General features: G+C 45.3%; 1 protein-coding gene across 2 annotated transcripts; it reads left to right on the top strand.

Moving 5' to 3' along the window:
- Window positions 1-1,173: 1,173 nt before the first annotated feature.
- On the top strand, window positions 1,174-25,070 carry ANAPC7 (anaphase promoting complex subunit 7). 2 transcript variants are annotated; one of them, XM_032239207.1, is made up of 11 exons: window positions 1,174-1,747; window positions 6,704-6,890; window positions 7,676-7,795; window positions 11,111-11,222; window positions 12,104-12,257; window positions 13,337-13,479; window positions 15,776-15,893; window positions 17,209-17,405; window positions 21,440-21,664; window positions 22,325-22,475; window positions 24,216-25,067. In XM_032239207.1, the coding sequence occupies exons 1-11, from the start codon at window positions 1,647-1,649 to the stop codon at window positions 24,403-24,405; spliced, it is 1,698 nt and encodes a 565-aa protein (XP_032095098.1). In that variant the 5' UTR covers window positions 1,174-1,646; the 3' UTR covers window positions 24,406-25,067. The 2 variants fall into 2 exon arrangements, with proteins under 2 accessions (XP_032095098.1, XP_032095107.1); XM_032239216.1 differs by lacking the exon at window positions 1,174-1,747 and adding an exon at window positions 2,328-2,460 and having other exon boundaries at window positions 24,216-25,070.
- The last annotated feature ends 552 nt before the right edge of the window (window positions 25,071-25,622 follow it).

Here is a 25,622-nt window from a genome sequence, read left to right as displayed (position 1 = left end):
AAGAGTGAAACTCTGTCTCAAAAAAAAAAAAAAAAAAAGTTAAAAAATGATGCAAACGGGCGCGGTGCCTCACGCCTGTAATCCCAGCATTTTGGGAGGCCGAGGCGGGCGGATCACGAGGTCAAAATATCGAGACCATCCTGGCCAACATGGTGAAACCCCGTCTCTACTAAAAAAATACAAGAATCGGGCCGGGCGCGGTGGCTCAAGCCTGTAATCCCAGCACTTTGGGAGGCCGAAGCGGGTGGATCACGAGGTCAAGAGATCGAGACCGTCCTGGTCAACATGGTGAAACCCCGTCTCTACTAAAACTACAAAAAATTAGCTGGGCATGGTGGCGCGTGCCTGTAGTCCCAGCTACTCAGGAGGCTGAGGCAGGAAAATTGCTTGAACCGACGAGGCGGAGGTTGCAGTGAGCCGAGATTGCGCCACTGCACTCCAGCCTGGAGCCTGGTGACCGAGCAAGACTCTGTCTCCAAAAAAAAAAAAAAAAAAAAAAAAACCACCAAAAGCAAATTGAAGGTTACATCCAGGAAACGAGTAGGGGATGAGATGGGAAAAGGATCTACAGAGCTTCGACTGTGACAAAATGTAAGAACTGAAAAAGTTGACTGGTGAAGATACGCTGATTTTTTCATAGCATTTCTTTGCATCTGTTACTGTAAAAATCAAATGAAAACAAAATATAGACCAAAGCGCCTGTCTCCTTCAAGAAAGGAGCGACAGGCTATATCTGAGAGGGTGATCGTGCAGAATATTCGGACTCTGCCTCATTCGCTCAGTTACCTCCTTGGTCCCTGTATACCCTTGAGTTTGCGATGCAACATATTTAACCACTCGATGTGATTCCAAGTCAACCATTTAACCACCTGAGCACAAAATTTCAGCAGGCAGTTTCTTCCCCTGTGAGAAGGAAATGACAGCTTCGACTTTATGGATTGGCTTGCGAACATCCAATAACTCGTGTAAAACTTTTGTAAAACGTTAACTGTGCCAGACACATGCTGGTTTATAGGGGTATCAGCTCATTCCTGGATCCAGCCTTTATTTCCACGGATCTAGGGAGTCATTTCACAGGGTAAAATATGCCCCTCGAACCAAGGAGCTCATCCTAGGCGCCAAGCCTGATTCTGATACAAAACATCTGAGGAGGGACGCGGCGGCCCCAGCCTGGTGCGCATGCGCAACTGTAAAAGCCGCTAGGTCTGTCCCTGGCGCCCGATTAGAATATTTCATTCCAGTTGGAGCGTTTTTTCCTCACCCTTAATATATTTCTGGTACATGCCCACAGATTTTAATTTCTGAGAGGCACAAATTCCTCTCAGACGCATTCAAATTGACCGAGTAGTCTTATAAGGTGCCTTTTGCCTCACTGTAAATCCTCAGTAAAGTTTGCAGTTTAGGATGTGACGTAATTTTTACGTAAAACTAACAACTTATTCCACCTGAAAGGAACCACGACGGGAGTAGAAATCCGAGTTTCATTTCATCCGGGCACTTCAGTAGTTACCTCTTATTTGGGGGAGGTGCCGCGTGTGGACCCGATGGACCCCGGCGACGCCGCCATTTTGGAGTTTTCCCTCAGGATCCTCTACCGGCTTTTCTAGTCACTGCTGCCGCCGTTGCCCGCGGCCTTGCAGGGCAGGATGAATGTGATAGACCACGTGCGGGACATGGCGGCCGCGGGGCTGCACTCCAACGTGCGGCTCCTCAGCAGCTTGTTACTTACAATGAGTAATAACAACCCGTGAGTTGAGGCGGGGAGCGGCCTGGGGCTGAGGAGAAAGCGGCGGCGGTCTGGGAGCGCGGGCTGAGGGCGCGTGGGAACAGGCGGGAAGGAGCGGCCGCCGGCGCCAGCGGAGGCGCCAGGGTCAGCGAGGGCCTCGTGGAGCGGAGCCGACTTCGGAGCGCAAGTTGAGTTCATTGGGTGCCGGCGTTTGTGCAGGGCCCCGGCGTCAGCTCTCCGCGGGGATGTTGGCGAGCGGCAGCTTTGAGAAATGGAAGGTGGAGGCTCTGAGGACGACCCTGGCGAGGGTTTCCTGAGGCACCTGTCGCGGGGAGCGCGACTGTCAAATCGCTAGGCTGAATCCTCCCCTCTTGGCTCCTTCCCGAAGAACGTTTTTTCTCGTTGCAGCTCAGGGACCCAGCCTCCTGGTGTTGATGTCCTAGCCCCGCATCTGATGTTGGTACTCCCCGTTAAGTGTATCAGGAGGATCCACTTTCTCGCCTTGGGAAAGCCCTGAAAACGGGGCTTGGTGCGGTGGCTCACGCCTCTAACCCCAGTACTTTGGGGGGCCGAGGCGGGAGGATCGCTTGAGCCCAGGAGTTGAAGACCAGCCTGGGCAACATAGGGAGACCCTGCCTCTACGAAAATAAAAATTAAGCAGTTAGCCGGATGTGGTGCACGTCTGCGGTCCCAGCCATTCGGGAGTCTGAGGCAGGAGGATCGCTAGAGCCCAGGAAGTCGAGGCTGCAGTGAACTGTGATGGCATCCCTGCCCTCTAGCGTGGGGAACACAACGACAGCCTGTCTTAATAAAAGGAAACAGGGCTGGGCGCGGGGGGGGCTTACTCCTGTAATCCCAGCATTTTGGGAGGCCGAGAATCATGAGGTCAGGAATTCGAGACCAGCCTGGCCAACATGGTGAAAACCATCTCTACTAAAAAAATACAAAAATTAGCCAGGTGTGGTGGCGGGCACCTGTAATCCCACCTGCTCGGGAGGCTGAGGCAGGAGAATCGCTTTAACCCAGGAGGCGGAGTTTGCAGTGAGCCAGGATAGTGCCACTGCACTCCAGCCTGGACGACAAGAGCAAGATTTGTGCCAAAATAAAAAAAAGAAACAAAGTGATGGGAGACTCCTTTGATGGGTGGGCGTGGCACCTTTCTTGTATCCATGAAGCACGGGGCTGATGCCAGCCTCTGCGTTTCCATCTTCTGCTTAAAATCCTTTATTACACACATGAAAATTCTTTCCCGTGACCTCTGAAGGCAAACATCTGCCCTCTGGGACTTCATCTCATTACTCTGTTCACTGTTCTCCAGCCTCCCTGGCTATTCTATTTTGTTTTTATTTATTTTTAGTTTTTTAGATGGATTCTCAATCTGTTGCCCAGGTTGGAGTGCAGTGAGGCGATCTCAGCTTACTGCAGCCTCTGCCTCCTTGGTTCAAGTGATTCTCCTGCGTCAGCCTCCGGAGTAGCTGGGACTACAGGCCAGTGCCACCACGCCCAGCTCGTTTTTGTAATTTTAGTAGAGATGGGGTTTCTCCATGTTGGTCAGGCTGGTCTCAAACTCCTGACCTCAAGTGAGCCGCCCACTTTGGCCTCCCAAAGTGCTTGCATTACAGGCGTGAGCCACCGAGCCTGGCCTCATTAGTGTGTTTTGTACCTCATTAGTGAGACCCATCATTTTGCCACCATCCACTTTGTGTTGACGGGAGCCCTGGTCTCAGTCAGCCTTCTGTGTTTATTCCGGAGCCTTCCGCTTGGTTGTGAGTGATTAGTCAAAGCATACAGTTGCCATGTTACTCTTATTACGTCCGAGTTACTCTTAGTTCTCAAAGATGTCACAGGATAGTTTGAAACAGTTTAATTCTCTGGCTAGACTAAGATTAGCCCATGCTTTTTCATATTAGGTTAGATTGGCAGTTTCCTAGTTTCAGGACATGTTTAAGTTCTGACCTTCATAATTTATACTTTAAAATTTCTTGTGGAATAGGCAGTAGACACTTAAATTCAAACAGTGGAGAAGGGGCATGCAGATCAGAATCTTTCCCTGAGTCTTGAGTCTTGAACCTCACCCCACCATATCCTTTCTCCAGAGGCAATAACTTTTTTTGTTTTTTTGAGGCAGAGTCTCGCTGTGTCACCAGGCGCCAGGCTGGAATGCAGTGGCGTGATCTCACTGCAACCTCCGCCTCCCAGGTTCAAGCAGTTCTTCTGCCTCAGCCTCCCGAGTAGCTGGGACTACAGGCGTGTACCACCACGCCCACCTAATTTTTGTATTTTTTAGTAGAGACAGGGTTTCACCATGGTCTCAATCTGTTGACCTTGTGATTCACCTGCCTCAGCCTCCCAAAGTGCTGGGATTACAGACGTGCACCACCATGCCTGGCCAGTGCCTGTATTTTTTTTAAGAGACAGGATTTCACTGTGTTGACCAGACTCTAGGCTCAAGCAGTGTTCCCACCTCAGCGTCCTGAAGTGTTAGGGGTCACAGGTGTGAGCCACTGTGCCTAGCTTGTGGAGAAATTAACTGTCTACAGAATTATTGGACTCACTCCATTCTTTCATTATAAGCAGCTATAGTTTTTACTTGTCAAAGAAAAACAGTAAACTTCAGCCAGGTGCGATGGCTCACACCTATAATCTCAGAACTTTGGGAGGCCGAAGCAGGTGGATCATGAGGTCAAGAGAAATTAGCCAGCTGTGGTGGCACACACCTATATTTGCAGCTACTTGGGAGGCTGAGGCAGGGGAATTGCTTGAACCCCGGAGGCGGAGGTTGTAGTGAGCCAAGATCATGCCACTGCAACCCAGCCCGGGGAACAGAGAAAAACCCCTCTAAAAAAAAAAAAAAAAAAAAAAAAGCAGTAAACTGCTTTCTCTTATTTGGGAAGGAATGAGATTGGAATTGAAAATATGAGTTCCACATTAGGAATGGTGACCAACTTCTAGTCACTTACAATTCTTGACTAAATACTCAAGTTTTAAAACATTGGTTCAGGCCGGGCACGGTGGCTCATGCCTGTAATCCTAGCACTTAGGGAGGCCAAGATGGGCAGATTGCCTGAGCTCAGGAGTTTGAGACCAGCCTGGGCAACATGGTGAAATCCTGTCTCTACTAAATACAAAAAAATCAGCTAGGCATTGTGGCGGGTGCCTGTAATCCCAGCTACCCAGGAGGCTGAAGCACGAGAATCGCTTGAATCTGGGAGGCAGAGGTTGCAGTGAGCCAAGACCATGCCACTGTGCCCCAGCCCAGCCTGGGCAACAAAGTGAAACTCAGTCTCAAAAAAAAAAATTGGTTCCTTTACACTGTCCTTAAATCCCTGAGACTCAAGGAGATAAGAATTCTTCTAGTGCTAGTGAAATTTACTTTTGTTTTTTTGAGACAGGGTTTTACTCCCCGTTGCCCAGGCTGGCGTGCAATGGCGAGATCTCAACCCACTGCAACTTCTGCCTCCTGGGCTGAAGCGATTATCCTGACTCAGCCTGCTAAGTAGCTGGGACTACAGGTGCATACCATCACACCCAGCTAATTTTTGCATTTTCTTTTTTTTTTTTTGCGATGGAGTTTCACTCATCACCCAGGCTGAAGTGCAGTGGCACAATCTCGACTCACTGCAACCTCCACCTCCCGGATTTAAGTGATTCTCCTGCCTCAGCTTCCCAAGTAGCTGGGATTATAGGCATGAGCCACCATGCCTGGCTAATTTTTGTGTTTTTAGTAGAGATGGTGTTTCACCCTGTTGGCCAGTCTGGTCTCAAACTCCCAACCTTCAGTGATCCTCCTGCCTTGGCCTTCCAAAATGCTGGGATTACAGGGTCGAGCCACCGAGCGTAGCCTAAATAAACTTTTATCAAGGTTAACCCTCTTGCTATCCCATTGGCTTTCCCATTCTCTCTCTCTCTCTTTTTTTTTTTTTGACACAGAGTTTCGCTCTTGTTGCCCAGGCTGGAGTGCAATGGCACGCACGATCTTGGCTTACTGCACCCTCCGTCTCCCAAGTTCAAGCAGTTCTCCTGCCTCAGCCTCCCGAGTAGCTGGGATGATAGCATGTGCCACCACGCCCAGCTAATTTTGTATTTTTAGTAGAGATGGGGTTTCACCAAGTTGGTCAGGCTAGTCTCGATCTGACCTCAGCTTCCCAAAATGCTGGGATTACAGGCATGCGCCACTGCTCCCGCCCTCCCATTCTTTTTTTATAGTGGTATTTTCTTTAGTGTTTGAAGAGCTTTCAGGTTCTTTCAAAACTTCTTTCTGTGTAGCCTCTTCCTAAAAAGGATTCAAAGTGGTAAGGTTTCTCAGTTCTTGATATGAGAGTGTAGATGGATATATATCAAACTTTTAAAAGGGCTTGGTAGTCGGGTGTGGTGGCTCACACCTGTAATTCCAGTGCTTTGGGAGGCCGAGGCAGGCTGATCACTTGAGGTCTGGAGTTCAAGACCAGCCTGGCCAACATGGCAAAACCCTGTCTCTACTAAAAAAAAAAAAAATAGCCGGGCGTGGTGGTACATGCCTGTAATCTCAGCTACTCAGGAGGCTGAGGCAGGAGAACAACTTGAACTTGTGGGGTGGGGGTTGCAGTGAGTCAGGATTGTGCCACTGCACTCCAGTCTGGGTGACAGAGTAAGACTGTTTCAAAAAAAAAAAAAAGCAGCAGAGGGCTTGGATTGAAGGGGAAGAAAAGATGTATTACATTTTCTCTGTGTACCTCCTACTGCATTTGATTCATAGGTATCATTGCTTTTATGTTAAGTAAAGAAAAATTGTGTTGAATAATAGATGTGTTTATCATATTAGTATAGAGTTCAGCTTCCACCTTTCATGCCTCTTTAGGGACTAGCACTTGAGGTACATTGACTCTTGTAAGCTGTCACTATACAAGGCTTTGTGCTAGGCTTATGTAGACACTAACAGTGTTCCTTCTAAAATTTCAAAATAACCCATGTAGGGGATATAATTTCTTTGTTTTCTAGTGAGTTATTCTCCCCATCTCAGAAGTACCAGCTTTTGGTGTATCATGCAGATTCTCTCTTTCATGATAAGGAATATCGGAATGCTGTGAGTAAGTATACCATGGCTTTACAGCAGAAAAAAGCCCTAAGTAAAACTTCAAAAGTGAGACCTTCAACTGGAAATTCTGCATCTACTCCGCAAAGTCAGGTAATTGAAGATAGGATTGTGTGATTGTTTTTTTTTTTTTTTTTTTTTTTTTGAGAACGTCTCAGAGAATTTAGAGCGGGGTCCTCAGGCCCCAGTATCTGGTCTCTTAGGAACCAGGCTGCACAGCAGGAGGAGGGTGAAGGGCTAGCAAGTATTACTGCCTGAGCTCTGCCTCCTGTTAGATCAGCTGTGGCATTAGATTCTCATAGGAACACAAACCCTATTGTAAACTAGGCATGCAAAGATCTAGCTTGTGTGTTCCTTATGATAATCTGACTAATGCCTGATGATCTGAGGTGGAACAGTTTCATCCTGAAACCATCCCCTTGCCACCCATCTGTGGAAAAATTGTCTTCCATGAGGCTGATCCCTGGTGCCAAAAAGGTTGGGGACCACTGATTTAGACGATAGCTGTTTAGATGTAGAAGATGAGACCAGGCACAGTGGCCCACACCTGTAGTCTGAGGTGGGAGGACTTGAGGTCAGGAGTTTGAGACTAGCCTCAGCAACATTTTGAGACCCCTGTCTCTACAAAAGTGGGCATGGTGGCACACACCTATAGTTGTCCAGCTACTCAGGAGGCCAAGGTAGGAGGATCACTTGAGACTAGGAGGTCAAGGCTGCGGTAAATCATGTTTGCACCATTGCACTGCAGTCTAGGCAACAGAGTGAGACCCTGTCTCAAAAAACAGTTGCTGGGACATATGATAACTATGTTTAATGTTTTGAAGAACTGTCACACTGTTGGAATAATGTTTCAAAAAGATGTTTTCATTGTCTCTTAGTGTCTTCCATCTGAAATTGAAGTGAAATACAAAATGGCTGAATGTTATACAATGCTAAAACAAGATAAAGATGCCATTGCTATACTTGATGGGATCCCTTCAAGACAAAGAACTCCCAAAGTAAGTTGAATGTTTATGTGTTTTTCTCCTCAGCCCTCCTAACCCTGCTCCCTCCACGTTTTCTCATATATATAGGAATCCATCTGAACATTTTACCCATGACTCTAATTCTCATTTTCTTCCTCTGTTCATGGAGTAGGGGTGGGGGTTCAGAGAAAGATGAATGACTTTTCTATGATACCCTGAAAATTCAGCTGATGAAAATGATAGCTGGAGAATACTACAAATGCTTATTCTTTTTTTATATATATTTAATATTTTTTGAGAAAGAGTCTCACTGTCACCCAGGCTAGAGTGCATTGGTATGATCCTGGCTCACTGCAACTTCAGCAGTGAGGCTTAAGCAATCCTCCTACCTCAGTCTGTTAAATAGCTGGTATTACAATTGTATACTGCCACACCCAGCTAATTTTTTTTTTTAATCTATTTTTTTGAGACAGAGTCTTGCTCTGTCACCCAGACTGGAGTGCAGTGGCACGATCTTGGCTCACTGCAACCTCCGCCTCCTGTATTCAAGTGATTCTCCTGCCTCAGCTTCCCAAGTAGCTGGGATTACAGGTGTGTACCAGCATGCCCAGCTAATTTTTGTATTTCTATTTAGTAGAGATGGAGTTTCACCATGTTGCCCAGGCTGGTCTTGAACACCTGACCTCGTGATCCTCCCACTTCAGCCTCCCAAAGTGCTGAGATTAGAGGTGTGAGCCACCACACCCAGCTGTGATGTTCTTAAATGAGGATCTGTTTTAAAAATAACTAACTCTTTTCTCTTTTCTCCCTCCCCTCCCCTGCCCTCCCCTCCTCTTCTTCCTTTCTTTCTTAGAGTCTCGCTCTATTGCTAGGCCTCCCCTCCCCTCTTTTCTTCTCTTCTTCCTTTCTTAGAGTCTCGCTCTATTGCTAGGCTGGAGTGCACCGGCACAATCTCGGCTCACCGTAACCTCCGCCTCCTGGGTTCAATCGATTCTCCTGCCTCGGCCTCCCAAGTAGCTGGGACTACAGGCGTGTGCCACTATGCCCAGATAATTTTTTTGTATTTTTAGTAGAGATGGGATTTCACCATATTGGCCAGGATGGTCTTAATCTACTGACATCATGATCTGCCCGCCTCAGCCTCTTAAAGTGCTGGGATTACAGGCATGAACAACTGCTCCCAGCCTGACTTTTTCATTAGGTATTACTCAAAACTCATTCTTTTAAAGTGACAGTCAAGTAGTTTAAAGGAAATGTTGATGATATTTGTTGAGACAGATGGTCTGTCAGTCATAGTTTGTTAATATAACCAGCAGTTGGCTGGGCACGGTGGCTCACACCTGTAATCCCAGCACTTTGGGAGGCCAAGGCGGGTGGATCACAAGGTCAGGAGTTTGAGACCAGCCTGACCAACATGGTGAAACCCCGTCTCTACTGCAAATACAAAAATTATCTGGGCATGGTGGCGCGTGCCCGTAATCCCAGCTACTCAGGAGGCTGAGGCAGGACAATCACTTGAACCCGGGAGGCAGAGGTTGCAGTGAGCTGAGATTATGCCACTGCACTCCAGCCTGGGCCACAGAGCAAGACTCCATCTCAAATATGTATGTACCTCCAGCAGTCAAGAAAGGATCCTAAATTTAACTTTTTATTCTTTACAAGTATTGACATCAATCCTGGAGTTCTCCTTTAAGAACTTTTCTTTGCATGGAAAACCTGAGGCCAAGTAAAAAGTAGTTTTATTTTTAGTATTTCATTATTCCATTGTTTGAATTATGGTATATTAGATTGTTTTATATAATGTAGCTCTATAATTGGAACAGATGTTCTTTATCTTCAGAGTCACTCTTGTAAATATCTGGCATACCAAGCCACAGATAATTGAAGAGATTGGGGTTGACTTTTTTTTCTTTTGTGACCTCACATTGACTGCTTTCTTAGTTAATAATCTAGCAAATACTGTCATGTTTAGAACCTACTAATTTTGCCAGGTGCAGTGGTTTACACCTGTAATCCCAGCACTTTAGGAGGCCTAGGCGGGCAGATCACCTGAGGTCAGGAGTTCAAGACCAGCCTAGCCAATATGGTGAAACCCTGTCTTTACTAAAAATCCAAAAAAAATTAGCTGGGCTTAGTAGCGCACGCCTGTAATCCCAGCTACTCAGGAGACTGAGGGAGGAAAATCTCTTGAACCTAGGAGGCAGAGGTTGCAGTGAGCTGAGATTGTGCCATTGCACTCCAGCCCAGGTGAAAAGAGCAAAATTCTGTCTCAAAAAAAAAAAAAATCTAATTTTAAAGTGGAATATTGTGTTTATCTCTGTACTACTAGGAAGGTCTTTTATCACTTTCCTGTAACTTCTGCATTCTTTGGAACTTTTAGATTTTCTCAGTTACATCTTAGTAGGATTATTTTTATTTAGCTTTACCAAGTTACATATTTAAATTATGCTAAAATGCAGCTGTCTGCATTCACTGGATTTAAATAGTATACCTGATTTTCATAGCATTACTTTAGTTAGTTAGTACCTGGGGGCCAAAGCCTTAAGTGTTAAAAGGCTAGAGTCTAGCCACAAGTCGAATTCTCAGAGAAAAGCCCAGTATTACACTGCTTTATCTGTCCTTCTGTATCATTTCCTTTTAGGGGAAAACTCATTTGATCCTTCTTAACTAGCTATGTCAAGAGTTTCTCACTTTGTTATGTGAGGTAGTTCATCTTCTGTTTTAAGTTCAAGAAAGAATCGAGTTAATTAGCATTCTCTACCTTTTTTTTTTTTTTGAGACAGAGTTTCACTGTTGTTACCCAGGCTGGAGTGCAATGGCGTGATCTTGGCCCACTGCAACCTCCACCTCCTGGGTTCAGGCAATTCTCCTGCCTCAACCTCCTGAGTAGCTGGGATTACAGGCACGCGCCACCATGCCCAGCTAATGTTTTGTATTTTTAGTAGAGACAGGGTTTCACCATGTTGACCAGGATGGTCTCAATCTCTTGACCTTGTTATCCACCCGCCTCGGCCTCCCAAAGTGCTGGGATTACAGGCTTGAGCCACCGCGCCCGGCTCTACATTTCTTAAAGAATGTTATTCCTGTTTCCAAAGGCAGCGTCTTTTGTCCCGATATTACTGGGCCTTGTGGGAAGGTAATTTGACTTTCCTCTTAGGGATGGGAGGTACTAGGGAAAGCAAGGGTAGTGATTTCTTCTTTCTTCTGAAAAATGGGGTCAGTCTCCCTTTATTTGCACAGGATTGTAAAAAGTAAGTAGCTGATAATGAAAATTAGGACTTCTTCATTGTGAGAGATTTTCTTTGCAGTATACACTTATTTTACTATCTGTTGTTTGTGTTTATACAGATAAACATGATGCTGGCAAATCTGTACAAGAAGGCTGGTCAGGAGCGCCCTTCAGTCACCAGCTATAAGGAGGTGCTGAGGCAGTGCCCGTTAGCCCTTGATGCCATTCTAGGTAGAGATATTTTCTGCCTGTTTTCATGGCATGTTTACTGTCAAAGATAGTAGTTCTCAAAGTTGACCGTACATTAGAATAACTTTATTTTTTTTTATTTTATTTTTCTTTTTTTTGGAGACGGAGTTTCTCTCTTGTTACCCAGGCTGGAGTGCAATGGCGCAATCTTGGCTCACTGCAACCTCCGCCTCCTGGGTTCAAGCAATTCTCCTGCCTCAGCCTCCTGAGTAGCTGGGATTACAGGCACACGCCACCATGCCCAGCTAATTTTTTGTAGTTTTAGTAGAGACGGGGTTTCACCATGTTGACCAGGATGGTCTCGATCTCTTGACCTCGTGATCCACCCACCTCGGCCTCCCAAAGTGCTGGGATTACAAGCGTGAGCCACTGCGCCGGGCTAGAATAACTTTATTTTTTAAAGTTCCCCTCCAGAAAGTGATTTAATAGGGTTTCTACTGTCACATATTCAATCAAGAAATAACCTGCAGTCATAGCACTTTGGGAGGCTGAGGTGGGTGATTGACTGAGCTCAGGTGTTTGAGACCCTCTCTCTACTAAAGTACAAAAATTAGCCGGGCATAGTGGGGTTCACCTGTAGTCCAGCTACTTGGGAGGCTGAGGCATGAGTATCACTGGAACCCTGGAGGCAGAGGCTGCAGTGAGCTGAGATCATGCCACTGCATTCCAGCCTGAGGGGACACAAGCGAGACTCTATCCCAAAAAGAAAAGAAACACTAAATGCTGGTTTTTCTGTTATGCATCTCACTTAGAATAGGGAAGCAGTTGCCATTTAGCCGAGGGAAAATGTAGTCCATTGCTCCTTGCATGTGGAAGAGAGAGATTGTGCCTTACCTTCTTTCTCCTGCTTTCTGTTGGTTTAGGCTTGCTGTCCCTTTCTGTAAAAGGGGCAGAGGTGGCATCCATGACAATGAATGTGATCCAAACCGTGCCTAACTTGGACTGGCTCTCTGTGTGGATAAAAGCATATGCTTTTGTGCATACCGGTGACAACTCAAGAGCAATCAATACCATCTGGTGAGAGCCACAAAGTTAATTCAGTGTTTTTGAGGCCCTGTCCTTGTCTAGAAGTCTGATGTATCTGAAGGAGCAAAAAGAAAAATGAGATGCTTCGCTCTTGTTGCTGCAACCAGTCTCTGGGCTATGTTAGTCTTTTATACTGAATGGTCCCAAATGTAATCATGTTAGCATGTCTGTTGGGGACCAGTAAAAATGTGAATCTGACTGAGTTTAGTTCTGCACTTGCACAGGTAGAACTTGCAAAGCAAAGCAGGCTACCTTGGTGTATCATTCTTTTTTTTTTTTTTTTTTTTTTTTTTGAGACAAGATCTCTCTCTCTCTCTCTCTCTCTCTCTCTCTCTCACCCAGGCTGGAGTGCAGTGGTGCAGTCACAGCTCAGTGTACCCTTGACATGTTGATCTTCTGGGCTCAAACCATCCTCCTGCTCAGCCTCCTGAGTAGCTGGGACTATGGGCGCATGCCACCACACCCAGCTAATTTTTGTATTTTTTTATAGAGATGGGGTTTCACCATGTTGCCTAAGCTGGTCTTGAATTCCTGGGCTCAAGTGATCCTTCCACCTGGGCCTCCCAAAATGCTGGGATTGTAGGCATGAACCGCCACGCCTGGCTTTACTGTGTCATTCTTTAACCTGGAAGAAAATCATTTTGTACTCCCCAGAAGCATAGTTTATTGCAGCATCTAACTTGACTTGCCTTCTTAGGACTGGGGATTTTCTTTCTGTTCAGCGAAAGTTCAAGAACAAGAAGAGGCTTTGGTTTTTGTTATGCAAAGTCATTTAGTTGAGTAATAAGTAGCGGTCAGGTGTGAATGACATTACCGTTAACACCATGTAGTGTATGTTGTGTTCTGAAGAACTGCAACGGAAAGTTACTTGTTGGTACTGAGTTCTGCTTTATTCTGTTTTTGCTATCCTGTCCTATATAACTTTTTTTAAAGTTATAAGCTTAAAGTTTTTATTAAAAAGAATTTTATATTTGCACAAAATAGTATCTGAATGACCAATCATCCAGATTCAACAACTAAGAGGATTTATAATAGATTTAAAGGTTCAGTGTTTAATAAATATCTTAAAGTTCACTAGAGAAAAAGTCCTTATTGCGAGATAACGTGGACCTACTGGGAAGCTTAGCAGATCTGTACTTCAGAGCTGGAGACAATAAAAACTCTGTCCTCAAGTTTGAACAGGCACAGATGTTGGATCCTTATCTGATAAAAGGTAAGTAATTCTTGGGACAGGAAAACAGTGGCTGTTGCGGGGTGGGAGGGATTGGAGATAATAGGGAGAAAATGCAGCATGAATTCTTGATACTAAGTTTCATAGACATAGGTTATAAAACTTATTACAGTAGTCTTTTACTTTTTTTAGGTCTTGACACATGTCTCTAACACTTAGGTAATTCCATTTGAGCAGTTATTTGTGCTTGAATTCAAGTGTCTTCTCCCCACAGATCATTATTTGGCTTTTTTTCTTTTGAGGGGGTCATAGCTCCTCCTATGACTTATAAATTTATGATGTGCTTGACTGAGAATTTGGATGGCATCCCTAAAACCATAATATCCTTTTAGGGAATTTTGTTTTACCCTGTCCTTAGTATAATTAAAAAGGAATAAGTGTACAGATGTTCAAAAAAGGGATAAGGAGTATTTAGGCAGTAATTAGTAGTGAACAGCAGAAACATCATTTATTTTAAAGAAGTTAGCAGGTGAAGGGTAACCTTCACAGGGACCTCCAAGAGATGGCAGTTGGGACACTGGCAGTGAGTGCTCAGGAATAGTGGGAGATAAAGTCAGATAGATGGGCTATCTATTTGTAAAGGCCAAAAAAAGGCCATCAGAAAAATAGGGCCTTGTAACAATAAACAGTCTTGTGAGCTTCTTAACCCAGGGGAATGGTGGAGCTGGAAGGAGCCATCCCAAGCATTTAGATGAGGAAGCAGATCTAGAAATGGATTTGTTTGCACAAGATTTCCCTCTTCCCTAGTGCTTATTCCTCTTCTCCAAGCTGCCTGCATCCGTGATGAAAATGGTGTTTTAGAAATACCAGCCTGGCAGCAGCTGGCGACTTAAATGAGAATGGCAGCTTGAAATCTCAGATCCAGGCCCAGGGGCCAGCAGGAGCATTGCAGTAGTCTTGGTTTGAGAGGAATTTTCATGCGAATCTGAAGGAATAGCAAGGGATGGAAGAGAATTTTGGCAAGAGATGCGTGACTGAGCATAGGGCCTTTTTTTTTTTTTTTTTTAAAGAGATGGGGTTTCACCGTGTTGGCCAAGCTGGTCTCAAACCTCGGCCTTCCAAAGTGCTGGGATTACAGGCGTGAGCCACCACGCCCAGCCTACATAGGGCCCTTTTTATAGAATGTGGGTAAGAATAAAGTGGGGGCTGGGGAGAAGCAGTGAGGTGGTTTTTTTTTTTTGAGATGGAGTTTCATTCTTGTTACCCAGGTGGGAGTGCAATGGCACAGTCCCAGCTCACTGCAAACTCTGCCTCCTGGGTTCAAGTGACTCCCCCACCTCAGCCTCCCAAGTAGCTGGGATTACAGGCGCTCACCACCATACCTGACTAATTTTTGTATTTTTTAGAAGAGACGGGGTTTCTCCGTGTTAGCTAGGCTGGTCCGGAACTCCTGACCTTAGGTGATCCGCCCACCTCAGCCTCTATAAGTGTTGGGATGACAGATGTAAACCACCGTGCCCAGCCTGATCTTTAATGAGCTGCATTCTGGATAGCACTACAAGCTGTTTTCTGGAGCAGGCCAACTTTTTCTGAGACTGTTCGGCTTTTCAGCAGCATACTAAGTGTGTATTTCTGATGGCCTCGAGCTCTTGGAAGAGAGACCTTGATGCCTTTTTTGGGCCTTTTCTGGTTGGATTCAGGTAGCTGTATATCATGCCATGGGATAGAGGGACAAATAGTTCCTGAAAATTGGAGGCTTTCAAATTGCGAGGTAGGTTGTTCTGCTCCTTTGGTTTTTGTTTTTGTTGTTTGAGACAGGGTGTCGTTCCATCACTTAGGCTGGAGTGGCACAAACCACTTGCTAAAGCCTTGACCTCCTGGGCTCAAGCAATCCTCCTGCCTTAGCCTCTTGAATAGCCGGAACCATAGGCGTGTGCCACTGTGCTTGGCTAATTTTTAAAAATTTTTTGTAGAGACAGTGTCTCACCATATTGCCCAGGCTGGTCTTGAACTCTTGGGCCCAGGTGATCCTCCTGCCTCTGCCATCCAACGTGCCAGGATTACAGGTGTGAGCCACCATGCCCAGCTGTGTTTTGCTTTTTAATAGTCACTTTGGAAAAAGAAAAAAAAAATAGTATCACATGACACTGGAGAAAAAAAAAATTAGTCACTTTGTAGGAAACTGGAAATAGTAGTGGGAGGAGCCTGTGATAGTGGAAAGGGCTTAGCCCCTGTGGGAGCTGGGGCCTCAGCATGGGGTCTGATGTTGGGTGCTACTCCTATGTAGGACTCCTGCTGCTCTGCTTAAAACACCTCTTACTGTGTCCTTCCTTTCTAGGAATGGATGTATATGGCTACCTCTTGGCACGAGAAGGGCGGCTAGAAGATGTGGAGAACCTTGGATGCCGCCTTTTCAATATCTCTGATCAGCATGCAGAACCATGGGTGGTCTCTGGGTATGCATTCCCCTTTCTCCCTGGTTGTCAGTAGATTAAGAGAAGTGCTTCCTCCTGAAGAGAATATAAGTTGAAAGCACAGGTTTAAGAGATAATCATCTGACCTGGCACGATGGCTCATGCCTGTAATCCCAGCACTTTGGGAGGCTGAGACAGGTGGATCACTTCTGAGACCAGCCTGACCATCGTGGTGAAACTCCCATTTCTACTAAAAATACAAAAATTAGCCAGGCATGGTGGCACACCCCTGTAATCCCTGCTACTAGTGAGGCTGAGACGGGAGAATCGCTTCAAGCTGGGAGGCGGAGGTTGCAGTGAGCCAAGATCGAGCCACTGCACTCCATGTGGGTGGCAGAGTGAGACTTTTTCTCAAAAATAATAAAATAAAAAGAGGTAATTACTTGAGTTCAGGAGTTTGAGACCAGCCTGGGCAACGTAGCAAGATTCTGTCTTTATGTATTTATATATATGTTATACATTTATATTATATATATATATAATATACATATATATGTTTGTTTTTTAAAAGGATAATCAGTCCTGGATTGAAATCATGATTTATGACTCTGGATGCATTATTTACCTATCTAGGTCTATATTCTCATTTGGAAAATTGGCTAATAACTTCTCCTTCTAGGGTTAAGCATTAATTGAGTCGGTGAATGTATTGTGCTTAGTACTGGGCCATCAGTGATAGGACCAGAAGATGCTCCTTTGTTACTAACCTGGCTTTACAAATTCTCCAAATGCCTCTCTGCTAATAACTAGTATCCGGATTGTAGGTTCTTTTCCATAATTTTGCCCTTCCATATTAAGATTTCCCCCTAAAAATAAATATTTAGTGGATTTTTTTGTTTTGCTTTTCCATTAATAGCTTAGGTTAAAACTGCAAGTGTGGGGCTGGGCTCAGTGACTTACGCCTGTAATCGCAGCACTTTGGGAGGTTGAGGTGGGCAGATCATGAGGTAAGGGGTTCCAGAACAGCCTGGCCAACATGGTGAAACCCTGTCTTCACTAAAGATACAAAAAATTAGCCAGGCTTGGTGGCAGGTGCCTGTAGTCCCAGCTACTTGGGAGGCTGAGGCAGGAGAATCACTTGAACCTGGGAGGTGGAGGTTGCAGTGAACTGAGATCGTGCCATTGCACTCCAGCCTGGGTGACAGGGTGAGACTGTCTGAAAACAAACAAACAAAAACCATGGTAAATTTGGGTTTGGAATAAGGATTATGCACAGGACCTTCAGTATGATTTTTGGATGAAGTTTCTTTGTAGTCCTTTCTTGGATAACCTCTGGGTTTTGTTTTTGTTTCTCCAGTTGTCACAGCTTCTATAGCAAACGCTACTCCCGGGCCCTCTATTTGGGAGCCAAGGCCATTCAGCTGAACAGTAACAGTGTTCAAGCTTTGCTACTTAAGGGAGCAGCACTTAGGAACATGGGCAGAGTCCAGGAAGCAATAATCCATTTTCGAGAGGCCATACGGCTTGCACCTTGTCGCTTAGATTGTTATGAAGGTAAGATAGAAAATAAAGGTGAATGGTGTACATCTGTGGGTGTGGCAACAGCCCTCAGGTGGAAGGTTTCATTAGGCCAGCACTTCCCAAACTCTGTTAGAAGCATCTGGTGAAGCTTTTCAAAATCCTGATGTTGGGTATCTCCAGTGTAGATGGAAATATATGGGGTTGGGAATAGACATTGATATTTCTGAAGATACCCTGGTATTAGCAATGTTCAGACAAGTTTGGGAACCACTGCACTGGGCATTTTACATTTATTTAGGGCTTTCACTGGATTTGTCACCCATACTTTCAGAATCAGTTTTTTCTCATTTTTTTTTTCTTCTGGTTTTTGGCGAGATGATAGTTGGGATGGGCTTGTTGTTTTTGTCCTCCCGCCCCCGCCCATTGTGGCATACTCCTTAATGTGAATCTCTGTCTGTGAGGCACCATGCTAGATCACTTAGTTTACCTATTTTTATTATTTTTATTTTTATCTGAGATAGAGTCTTATCTGTCGCCCAGGCTGGAGTACAGTGGAGCAGTCTCAGCTCACTGCAACCTCCGCCTCCCGGGTTTAAACGATTCTTCTGCCTCAGCCTCCCACGTAGCTGGGATTACAGGCGTGTGCCACCATGCCCAGCTAATTTTTGCATTTTTAGTAAAGACGAGGTTTTGCCATGTTGGCCAGGCTGGTCTCGAACTTCTGGCCTCAAGTGATCCACCTACCTCAGCCTCCTAAAGTGCTGATATTACAGGCATGAGACATTGTGCATGCCCTGTTATGCCTATTCTTTTTTGTGGCCATCTTACCTTAGGCCAGAGATAGTACTCATAGGAAAACTCCACGTCCATATGATAGTGTTGGCTGTGGAAATGGGTCTGTTCATTGTGACTTCCAGAGTGGGCACAGTTGGGGCCCAACTGTTTTGTTATGTAATAGTTTAAGTTCATGTGAACTGACCCCTAGGAGTTCAAAGGAGCTATGCCAGCTTCAGCAACGTTTGGTGACTCAGTCACAGACATTAAAATAGATCTTACAAGATGCAGTTCCTCCAAAACATATTTTTGTAAGCATTTAAAAATAAACCCAGGAGTCTAGGAGTGATTTGCTCTTAACAGGAAGATGAGTTCAAATTTGAGAAATAAAATTTGGAAGTTGGGAGGGAGAACGAATCTGCTTATATAGCCAGAGAGCTATGCCTCTGATGGATGTGTTGGAGTCTCGCTCTTGTTACCCAGGCTGGAGTGCAATGGCGCGATCTCGGCTCACCGCAACCTCCGCCTCCTGGGTTCAGGCAATTCTCCTGCCTCAGCCTCCTGAGTAGCTGGGATTACAGGCATGCACCGCCATGCCCAGCTGATTTTTGTATTTTTAGTAGAGACGAGGTTTCACCATGTTGACCAGGATGGTCTCGATCTCTTGACCTCGTGATCCACCCGCCTCGGCCTCCCAAAGTGCTGGGATTACAGGCTTGAGCCACCGTGCCTGGCCCTGTCTATTCTTAAAGAAGCTCCAGCAAACCAAAGCTCTGGTTTCAGATTAACTTCTTCATCCTGAAAGTGTAACTTCTCTTTCTTTCCAGCTGTTATTATGCTAATTCCATTGTACTGCATGCTTATTTCACTGGAGCTCAGGGATGCAGTTGAATAACACTTCCTATAATATCTGGACACCAGATGTTTCCCAGTTGGCCAGTGAGGCTTCTCAAGCTGCCATTTGGAGATTTGGCTCAGGGCAACCCCAGTTACACCCTTTAATGTTTCTTAGAGTTCCCATTTGGAGCTTCCTTTGCTGGTAGAGGTTTAGGTTAGGCAAGTGCATTATGTTTTCTTCTGAAGTGCCAGTGGAGCTTTAGCAGGGAAGTAAAACTATTCAATAAGTAATTGCAAACAACTGTATTTGGAATCCAACATATTGCCTTTAAGAGTTAGGTAATTGGCTGAGTGCGGTGGCTCACGCCTGTAATCCCAGCACATTGGAAGGCCGAGATGGCCAGATCACCTGAGGTCAGGAGTTTGAGACCAGCCTGGCCAACATGGTGAAACACCATCTCTACTAAAAATAGAAAAAAAAAAAATTAGCCAGGCATGGTGGCACACACCTGTAGTCCCAGCTACTCAAGAGGCTGAGGCAGGAGAATCACTTGAACCCAGGAGATGTAGGTTGCATGAAGCCGAGACGTCACCACTGCAATCCAGCCTGGGTGACAGAGCAAGACTCCGTTTCCAAAAAAAAAAAAGTTAGGTAATTTCTGGTTAAGTAACCATAGTGTGTGGAAGGGTGTGCATGAATGTTATAAATGCTGCTAGGGTGGAGGAGTATGCAGAGAAAATCTGCCAAGGATTGTGTGGGTTTGGGGTTTAAGCTGTTTTTCTGTTTTGATGAGCACTTTGTGCCAAAAAGTTATTCCTCTGTTCTCCTCAACTTCTTGGCATGAAGAGTTGAGAGTTGACTTCTCAAGGTGGCCCCATAGGGCGTCTTGCTGTGGATATGGAAAGAAGCAAGGGCTGCCAGTGACAGTCTGTTACATCTGATAAAGTACTGTTCATCTAGTTTAGGGAAGCCCTCAGCAAGTGCCTTTTGAGACAGCTGTTATGTTTCAAATGAAAGAGTCTTTCTTAGTAGATTGCTTGACAATAAGTCCTGTATTTTGTCAAACTGGACATTCAGTTGAAGACTCTGGGAACCAGGTCAGGTGTGGTGGCTCACGCCTGTAATCCTAGCACTTTGGGAGGCCAAGGTGGGTGAATAACCTGAGGTCAGCAGTTCGAGACCAGCCTGATCAACATGGAGAAACCTCATCTCTACTAAAAGTAAAAAATTAGCCTGGTGTGATGGTGCATGCCTGTAATACCAGCCACTAGGGAGGCTAAGGCAGGAGAATCACTTGAACCTGGGAGGCAGAGGTTGCGGTGAGCCGAGATCATGCCATTGCACTCCAGCCTGGGCAACAAGAGTGAAACTACGTCTCAAAAAAAAAAAAAAAAAGAAAAATTAAAATTAGGCCAGGCATGGTGTATTCCCAGCACTTTGAGAGGCTGAGGCGGGTGGATCATGAGATCAAGAGATCGAGACCATCCTGGTCAACATGGTGAAACCCCGTCTCTACTAAAAATAGAAAAATTGCCGGTGCGGTGGTGCGTGTCTGTAGTCCCAGCTATTCGGGAGGCTGAGGCTGGAGGATCTCTTGAGTCCAGCAGCTCTGGGCTGTAGTGTGCTATGCCGATCGGGTGTCTGCACTAAGTTCGGCATCAATATGGTGACCTCCCGGGAGCAGGTTGCCTAAGGAGGAGTGAACCGGCCCAAGTCGGAAATGGAACAGGTCAAAACTCCCGTGCTGATCAGTAGTGGGATCGCGCCTGTGAATAGCCACTGCACTCCAGCCTGAGCAACATAGCAAGACCCTGTCTCTAAAAAAAGAAAAATTAGCCAGCCATGGTGGCCTGTGCCTGTAATCCCAGCTACTCAGGAGGCTGAGGCAGGAGAATCGCTTGAACCTGGGAGGTAGAGGTTGTAGTGAGCCAAGGTCACGCCACTGCACTTCAGCCTGACGACAGAGCAAGACTCCGTCTTAAAATAAAAATAAAAAAAGATTCTAGGAGACTTCCCTCTTAAACCTAGGCCTACAGGTGACTGAATGCAGCTGGAGAATAACAGCTTGTTAAGAGGCAGCAAAACTTTAGGTTTTGTTGGAAACATCATCTCTCACTAATTTCTTGGCCATATGACAGACTAAACATTAGCATCGCATTTGTTCTTCCAGGGTCAGATGGGGTGCTCACATGCTGTGAGTTCCTTACACGTGCTTGTTTCCTTCCCTAAACTGAAGGTGCCTTTGAAGGCAGTCTTTTTCCACAACCATCAAGTGCTCTGGAATAGCACTTCTTAGCTATTCTATCAACACACTTGCCAGTATGATCTCACCATCAGTTTCCCCGGCCTGCCCTTCGAAGCTTTGAACGTTAGCAATTTGGACAGCTGTCAGAGTGGAAGCATGGGTTGGAATGGTAATGGCATTGAATGTCTTCATGTGTTTTACTTTTTTCAGGTCTCATAGAATGTTACTTAGCCTCCAACAGTATTCGAGAAGCAATGGTAATGGCTAACAACGTTTACAAAACTCTGGGAGCAAATGCACAGACCCTTACCCTTTTAGCCACTGTTTGTCTTGAAGACCCAGTGACACAGGAGAAAGCCAAAACATTATTAGATAAAGCCCTGACCCAAAGGCCAGATTACATTAAGGCTGTGGTGAAAAAAGCAGAACTACTTAGTAAGTGTCTTATTTTCTGCCCTGTTCATCATTAATTTTAATAAAACCTGACCTCAGTTGGTCACCCTTGTCCCAGCTAGTTACAGATGACCAGACAGGTGTGGGCCTTTTGCAGCAGGTTTGAGCCTGCTTGGATTCGTTTATATTTAGTCCAACCAAATGTAGCTGGCTTAGACCTGCTTGGCTTGGCTTAAACCACCTATTAGTTGGTATCTGTTCAGCTCACTATTATCTGGTTTGATTGTCCTGAATTAGTTTGAGCTGAATATAACTAACTGGTTTTAGCCACTTTGAACTGTTCAGAGCCATCTGGATTATTTTGTGACTTCCCTTTTAGCCCTGTTTTTTTTTTCAGTCCTAATTTATGATGAACTCATAATTTGGTTCATCAAATTTGGGTTAATTGGCAAATAAAATGCAGTTTGGCTTTTTAATGTTAAGAGCCCATTTAAAACATTATAATTCAAACTGCGAATTTCTTAATCGAATAGGATCTCAGGTGTGCTTGCCCCTCACTTTGTGTTTCACCAGTATTCTCTTGAGGATGTCTGCAAAGAGATTGTCAGAATGATAGTTGTGGTTTTTTGTACATGACTTCAGATGAGAATGTATTTTTAAAATGTTCACGTAGGACAGTGAGGGTCTTTTTTATCCCCCCAGGTAGAGAACAGAAATACGAAGATGGAATTGCTTTGCTGAGGAACGCACTGGCTAATCAGAGCGACTGTGTCCTGCATCGGATCCTAGGAGATTTCCTTGTAGCTGTCAATGAGTATCAGGAGGCAATGGACCAGTATAGTATAGCACTAAGGTAGGCACTAGCCTCCCGTGGGGGAAGGCCACTGAGGAGGGTAGAGGAGGCAGTGAGCTGTGTCACAGGAGTTATGGAAACACATGCACAGTTTGTGTCTGTGGTTGAAAGCAGAATAATAATAGTAATGGTAGCAGAGTTATTTGTGAATTCATGACTTCTAAAAATTTTTTCTTAAAATATATTAACAACATTAAGGAACTGTTTCACTCATAACCACCATCCCACACCACTATAACATCTGTGTTCATTTGTATAGATCATCTTCTGTCCTTGCCCACACACATACGTATTTTTATAGGGTTGTACCTAGTATATATTTTATATTCTTCTTTTTCAAGTCAAAGTATTGTAAGTACTTTGCCATGTTTCTATCTACTGTAGTAGTTAAGAACTTGAGGTCTGAAGTTTTGAATACTACTTTCACCACCTGTGATCTTGGGCAAGTTACTAACACATTTCCTTGTCTATATCTATCTACCTATTAGACATTAAATGATTGAATGAGGGTTAAATGATTATAACATGTAAAGCTCTTAGCCCTGTGCCTGGTACATAGTAAATACTAAATAAATAGTGGTATTCTTACTGTTTAATACAGAAGTGGTTTATTTGAGGGTTGTCCGTGTGTGTGTAAGGTTATATGGTGAGGGGCTGTCTTTAATAGAGTCTGATCACATTCAGTTGTTCAGCACACAGTTGAGCACCACTAATGTGCTTATCATCTCAGTGACCACTGGAGATGCTACGTTTTGGGAGCTGTCAGTCTCAGACATGCAGACTTACCATACCACATGCTAAGGGCTTTCACAGCAGTCTGTAGGAGGGAAGGTGCGAGTCCAGAGGGCAGGAACCATGGGTATGCGTGAGAGCTTCAGAGTATGGGTGTGGAAGGGTTCAGCAACTAGCAGACCAGGAGATATTACACATCAGTCCGCATTTATGTTGGTAGAAACAGAATGCCAACGTGGGTTTTAGCTGCTTTTTAGAAGCCCAGAAGCAAGTAAGAAAATAAAATACCAGACTTCCATTAGAGATGGAGTTTACTAGGGATGGGACACCTGCTAGCTTGGGCGATGGTCACCAAGGCAAGATGAAAGATTGCTTAGGAGGCAAATAAATGAATGTTCTAGAGGCTCTGAACTTTGGGTGTGGGGTTGGCACATTTACTGACTCCCAGCTACTAAATGTGAATGCTCGGGTAGGGGTAGCCTTGGGTCCTGGGGTCTAACCTAGGTGTTTACAAATCTGTTCCATGGTACAGCATGATGTTTTTGGTTGGCTCCTGAAATGCTGATATATTTAATTACATCATAAGAACATGGAACACCTCTACTCAGAGAAATTCCTACTTTTTTGTAACCCCATAGCTCAAAAACCCAACTTTCTGGGAATTACATTTGAATTTACCTGTTAATGTTTGTTTACCACTTTTTCATTTGTGTTATCTAGTAGCCTCTAGCAGAATGCTAGGGGTAATAGGTATGAAAAAATTTAAGAAATTTGTAGAGAAAAACTCAAATTGAGAACTCTAAAAATTAGGAAAAGACTCCTTTTTGCACTTTTGGTGGTAGACCCCGTCAACCCAGCCTCGGAAGCCTGAGTTGTTTGGAGAGGCCAGGCTTTAGCACTTTCTCTGGGACTGTGTGGTCATTTCACTGCTGGGCCAGGGAGATGACGAATCAGCCAGCAAGAGCAAGGCAGAGATTCAGGCCTCTCCTTTGTTTTGTTGTCCCCTAGTTTGGACCCCAATGACCAGAAGTCTCTAGAGGGGATGCAGAAGATGGAGAAGGAGGAGAGTCCCACGGATGCCACTCAGGAGGAGGATGTGGACGACATGGAAGGGAGTGGGGAAGAAGGGGACCTGGAGGGCAGCGACAGTGAGGCGGCCCAGTGGGCTGACCAGGAGCAGTGGTTCGGCATGCAGTGAGGGGGCGGCAGCTCCGTGGCCGCACTGGCCTGCCCTGCTCTGAGCACTTCCGTGGACTGAAGGAACCGTAGGAGCCTGCTCTCAGGAGGACAATGATTCAGCATGTGATTGCAGCAGGGGTCTCTGTCCCCTTGCTCCTGATTCCTAGTTGTGACTTCATTTCTAAAACAGAGCCTGACCAACCTTCCATGTATCTCCATCCTCCCCTGCTCCGGCCAGGGAGGACTGAGGGAGTGCCCCGAGACACACACACATGTTGGGGCTTCTGGGCCAAGAGTACTTTTTATATAACTAATTTCTAAACCCAAAAACTCAAGGAATAGACAGTGTTCTGTCAGTGATGTGGATGGGTTTGAAGGAGTGACCCACCATCCCAGCACGATAGTGTCACCTCCCAAGTCAGACGGCAGCACGATCTGGCCCTAGAGGGCTTCCTGTTCCCAGAAGTCACTGTCCTGGGCTATCCAGACATCCCTAGTAATCTTGCTTCCTTCTGCAATGTTAGTAATGCCTTAAGCTGACAGTTGCCATTTTGCAGAACAGTTTTCCTCTTTGCTTAGCTGGTAACTTGCCTCTGAGCCTGGGCTGATGTGAGAAACAGGTGTGAGAGCATGAACAGAGGTGCACCTGGAGCAGTTCCCTAATAAAACTGGTTTGTACAGTCACAGTGTTGGGGTGATCAGAATGGAAGCCCTTTTTAAAATAGACTCTTAGTTTTTTTTGTCTCTTACTCAGAATGCATTGATTCAGCCCCAGAAGTATTTGCCAAAAATAGACTTTCTTCCCCTAGTGTTGGGAGCCAGGAGGGTTGGAAAGCTCAGGAACTCTGAGCTGGTTCATCTGTTGTATATTGGGTAGGTAAATTTCCCTGGAGCCTGAGATTTGACCAGATTTCAGCTAAGTCTGCCTGGCTCTTCTGCTGCAGCTGTGAGATTGGGGTCTGGTTCCAGCAGTTTGTCACTGGTCAGCCTGAGTGTCACACCCTGAGCTCTGGGGCTGGGAGTTTCTTCCCCCACGCCCTCCCTTGTGTCTTAAGTTTCGATGGCTCTGAGTATACAATTAATCGGAGGTGGGGGGTGGGTGTCACAGCTAATCCCAAATTCAAAAATTAGTCCAAGGTGCTACAAAATATGAATTTGATGTCAATAGAAGGTCGAATCACAAAATGTAAAAACTGTAAGTCGTTAATGAGCTTAGAACATCTGATAATTGCAATT

This window comes from Sapajus apella, unplaced genomic scaffold, assembly GCF_009761245.1.
Source record: "Sapajus apella isolate SASKATOON/1434 unplaced genomic scaffold, GSC_monkey_1.0 scaffold2, whole genome shotgun sequence".
Classification (NCBI taxonomy): domain Eukaryota; kingdom Metazoa; phylum Chordata; class Mammalia; order Primates; family Cebidae; genus Sapajus; species Sapajus apella.
This window is presented reverse-complemented; position numbering and strand designations above follow the sequence as displayed.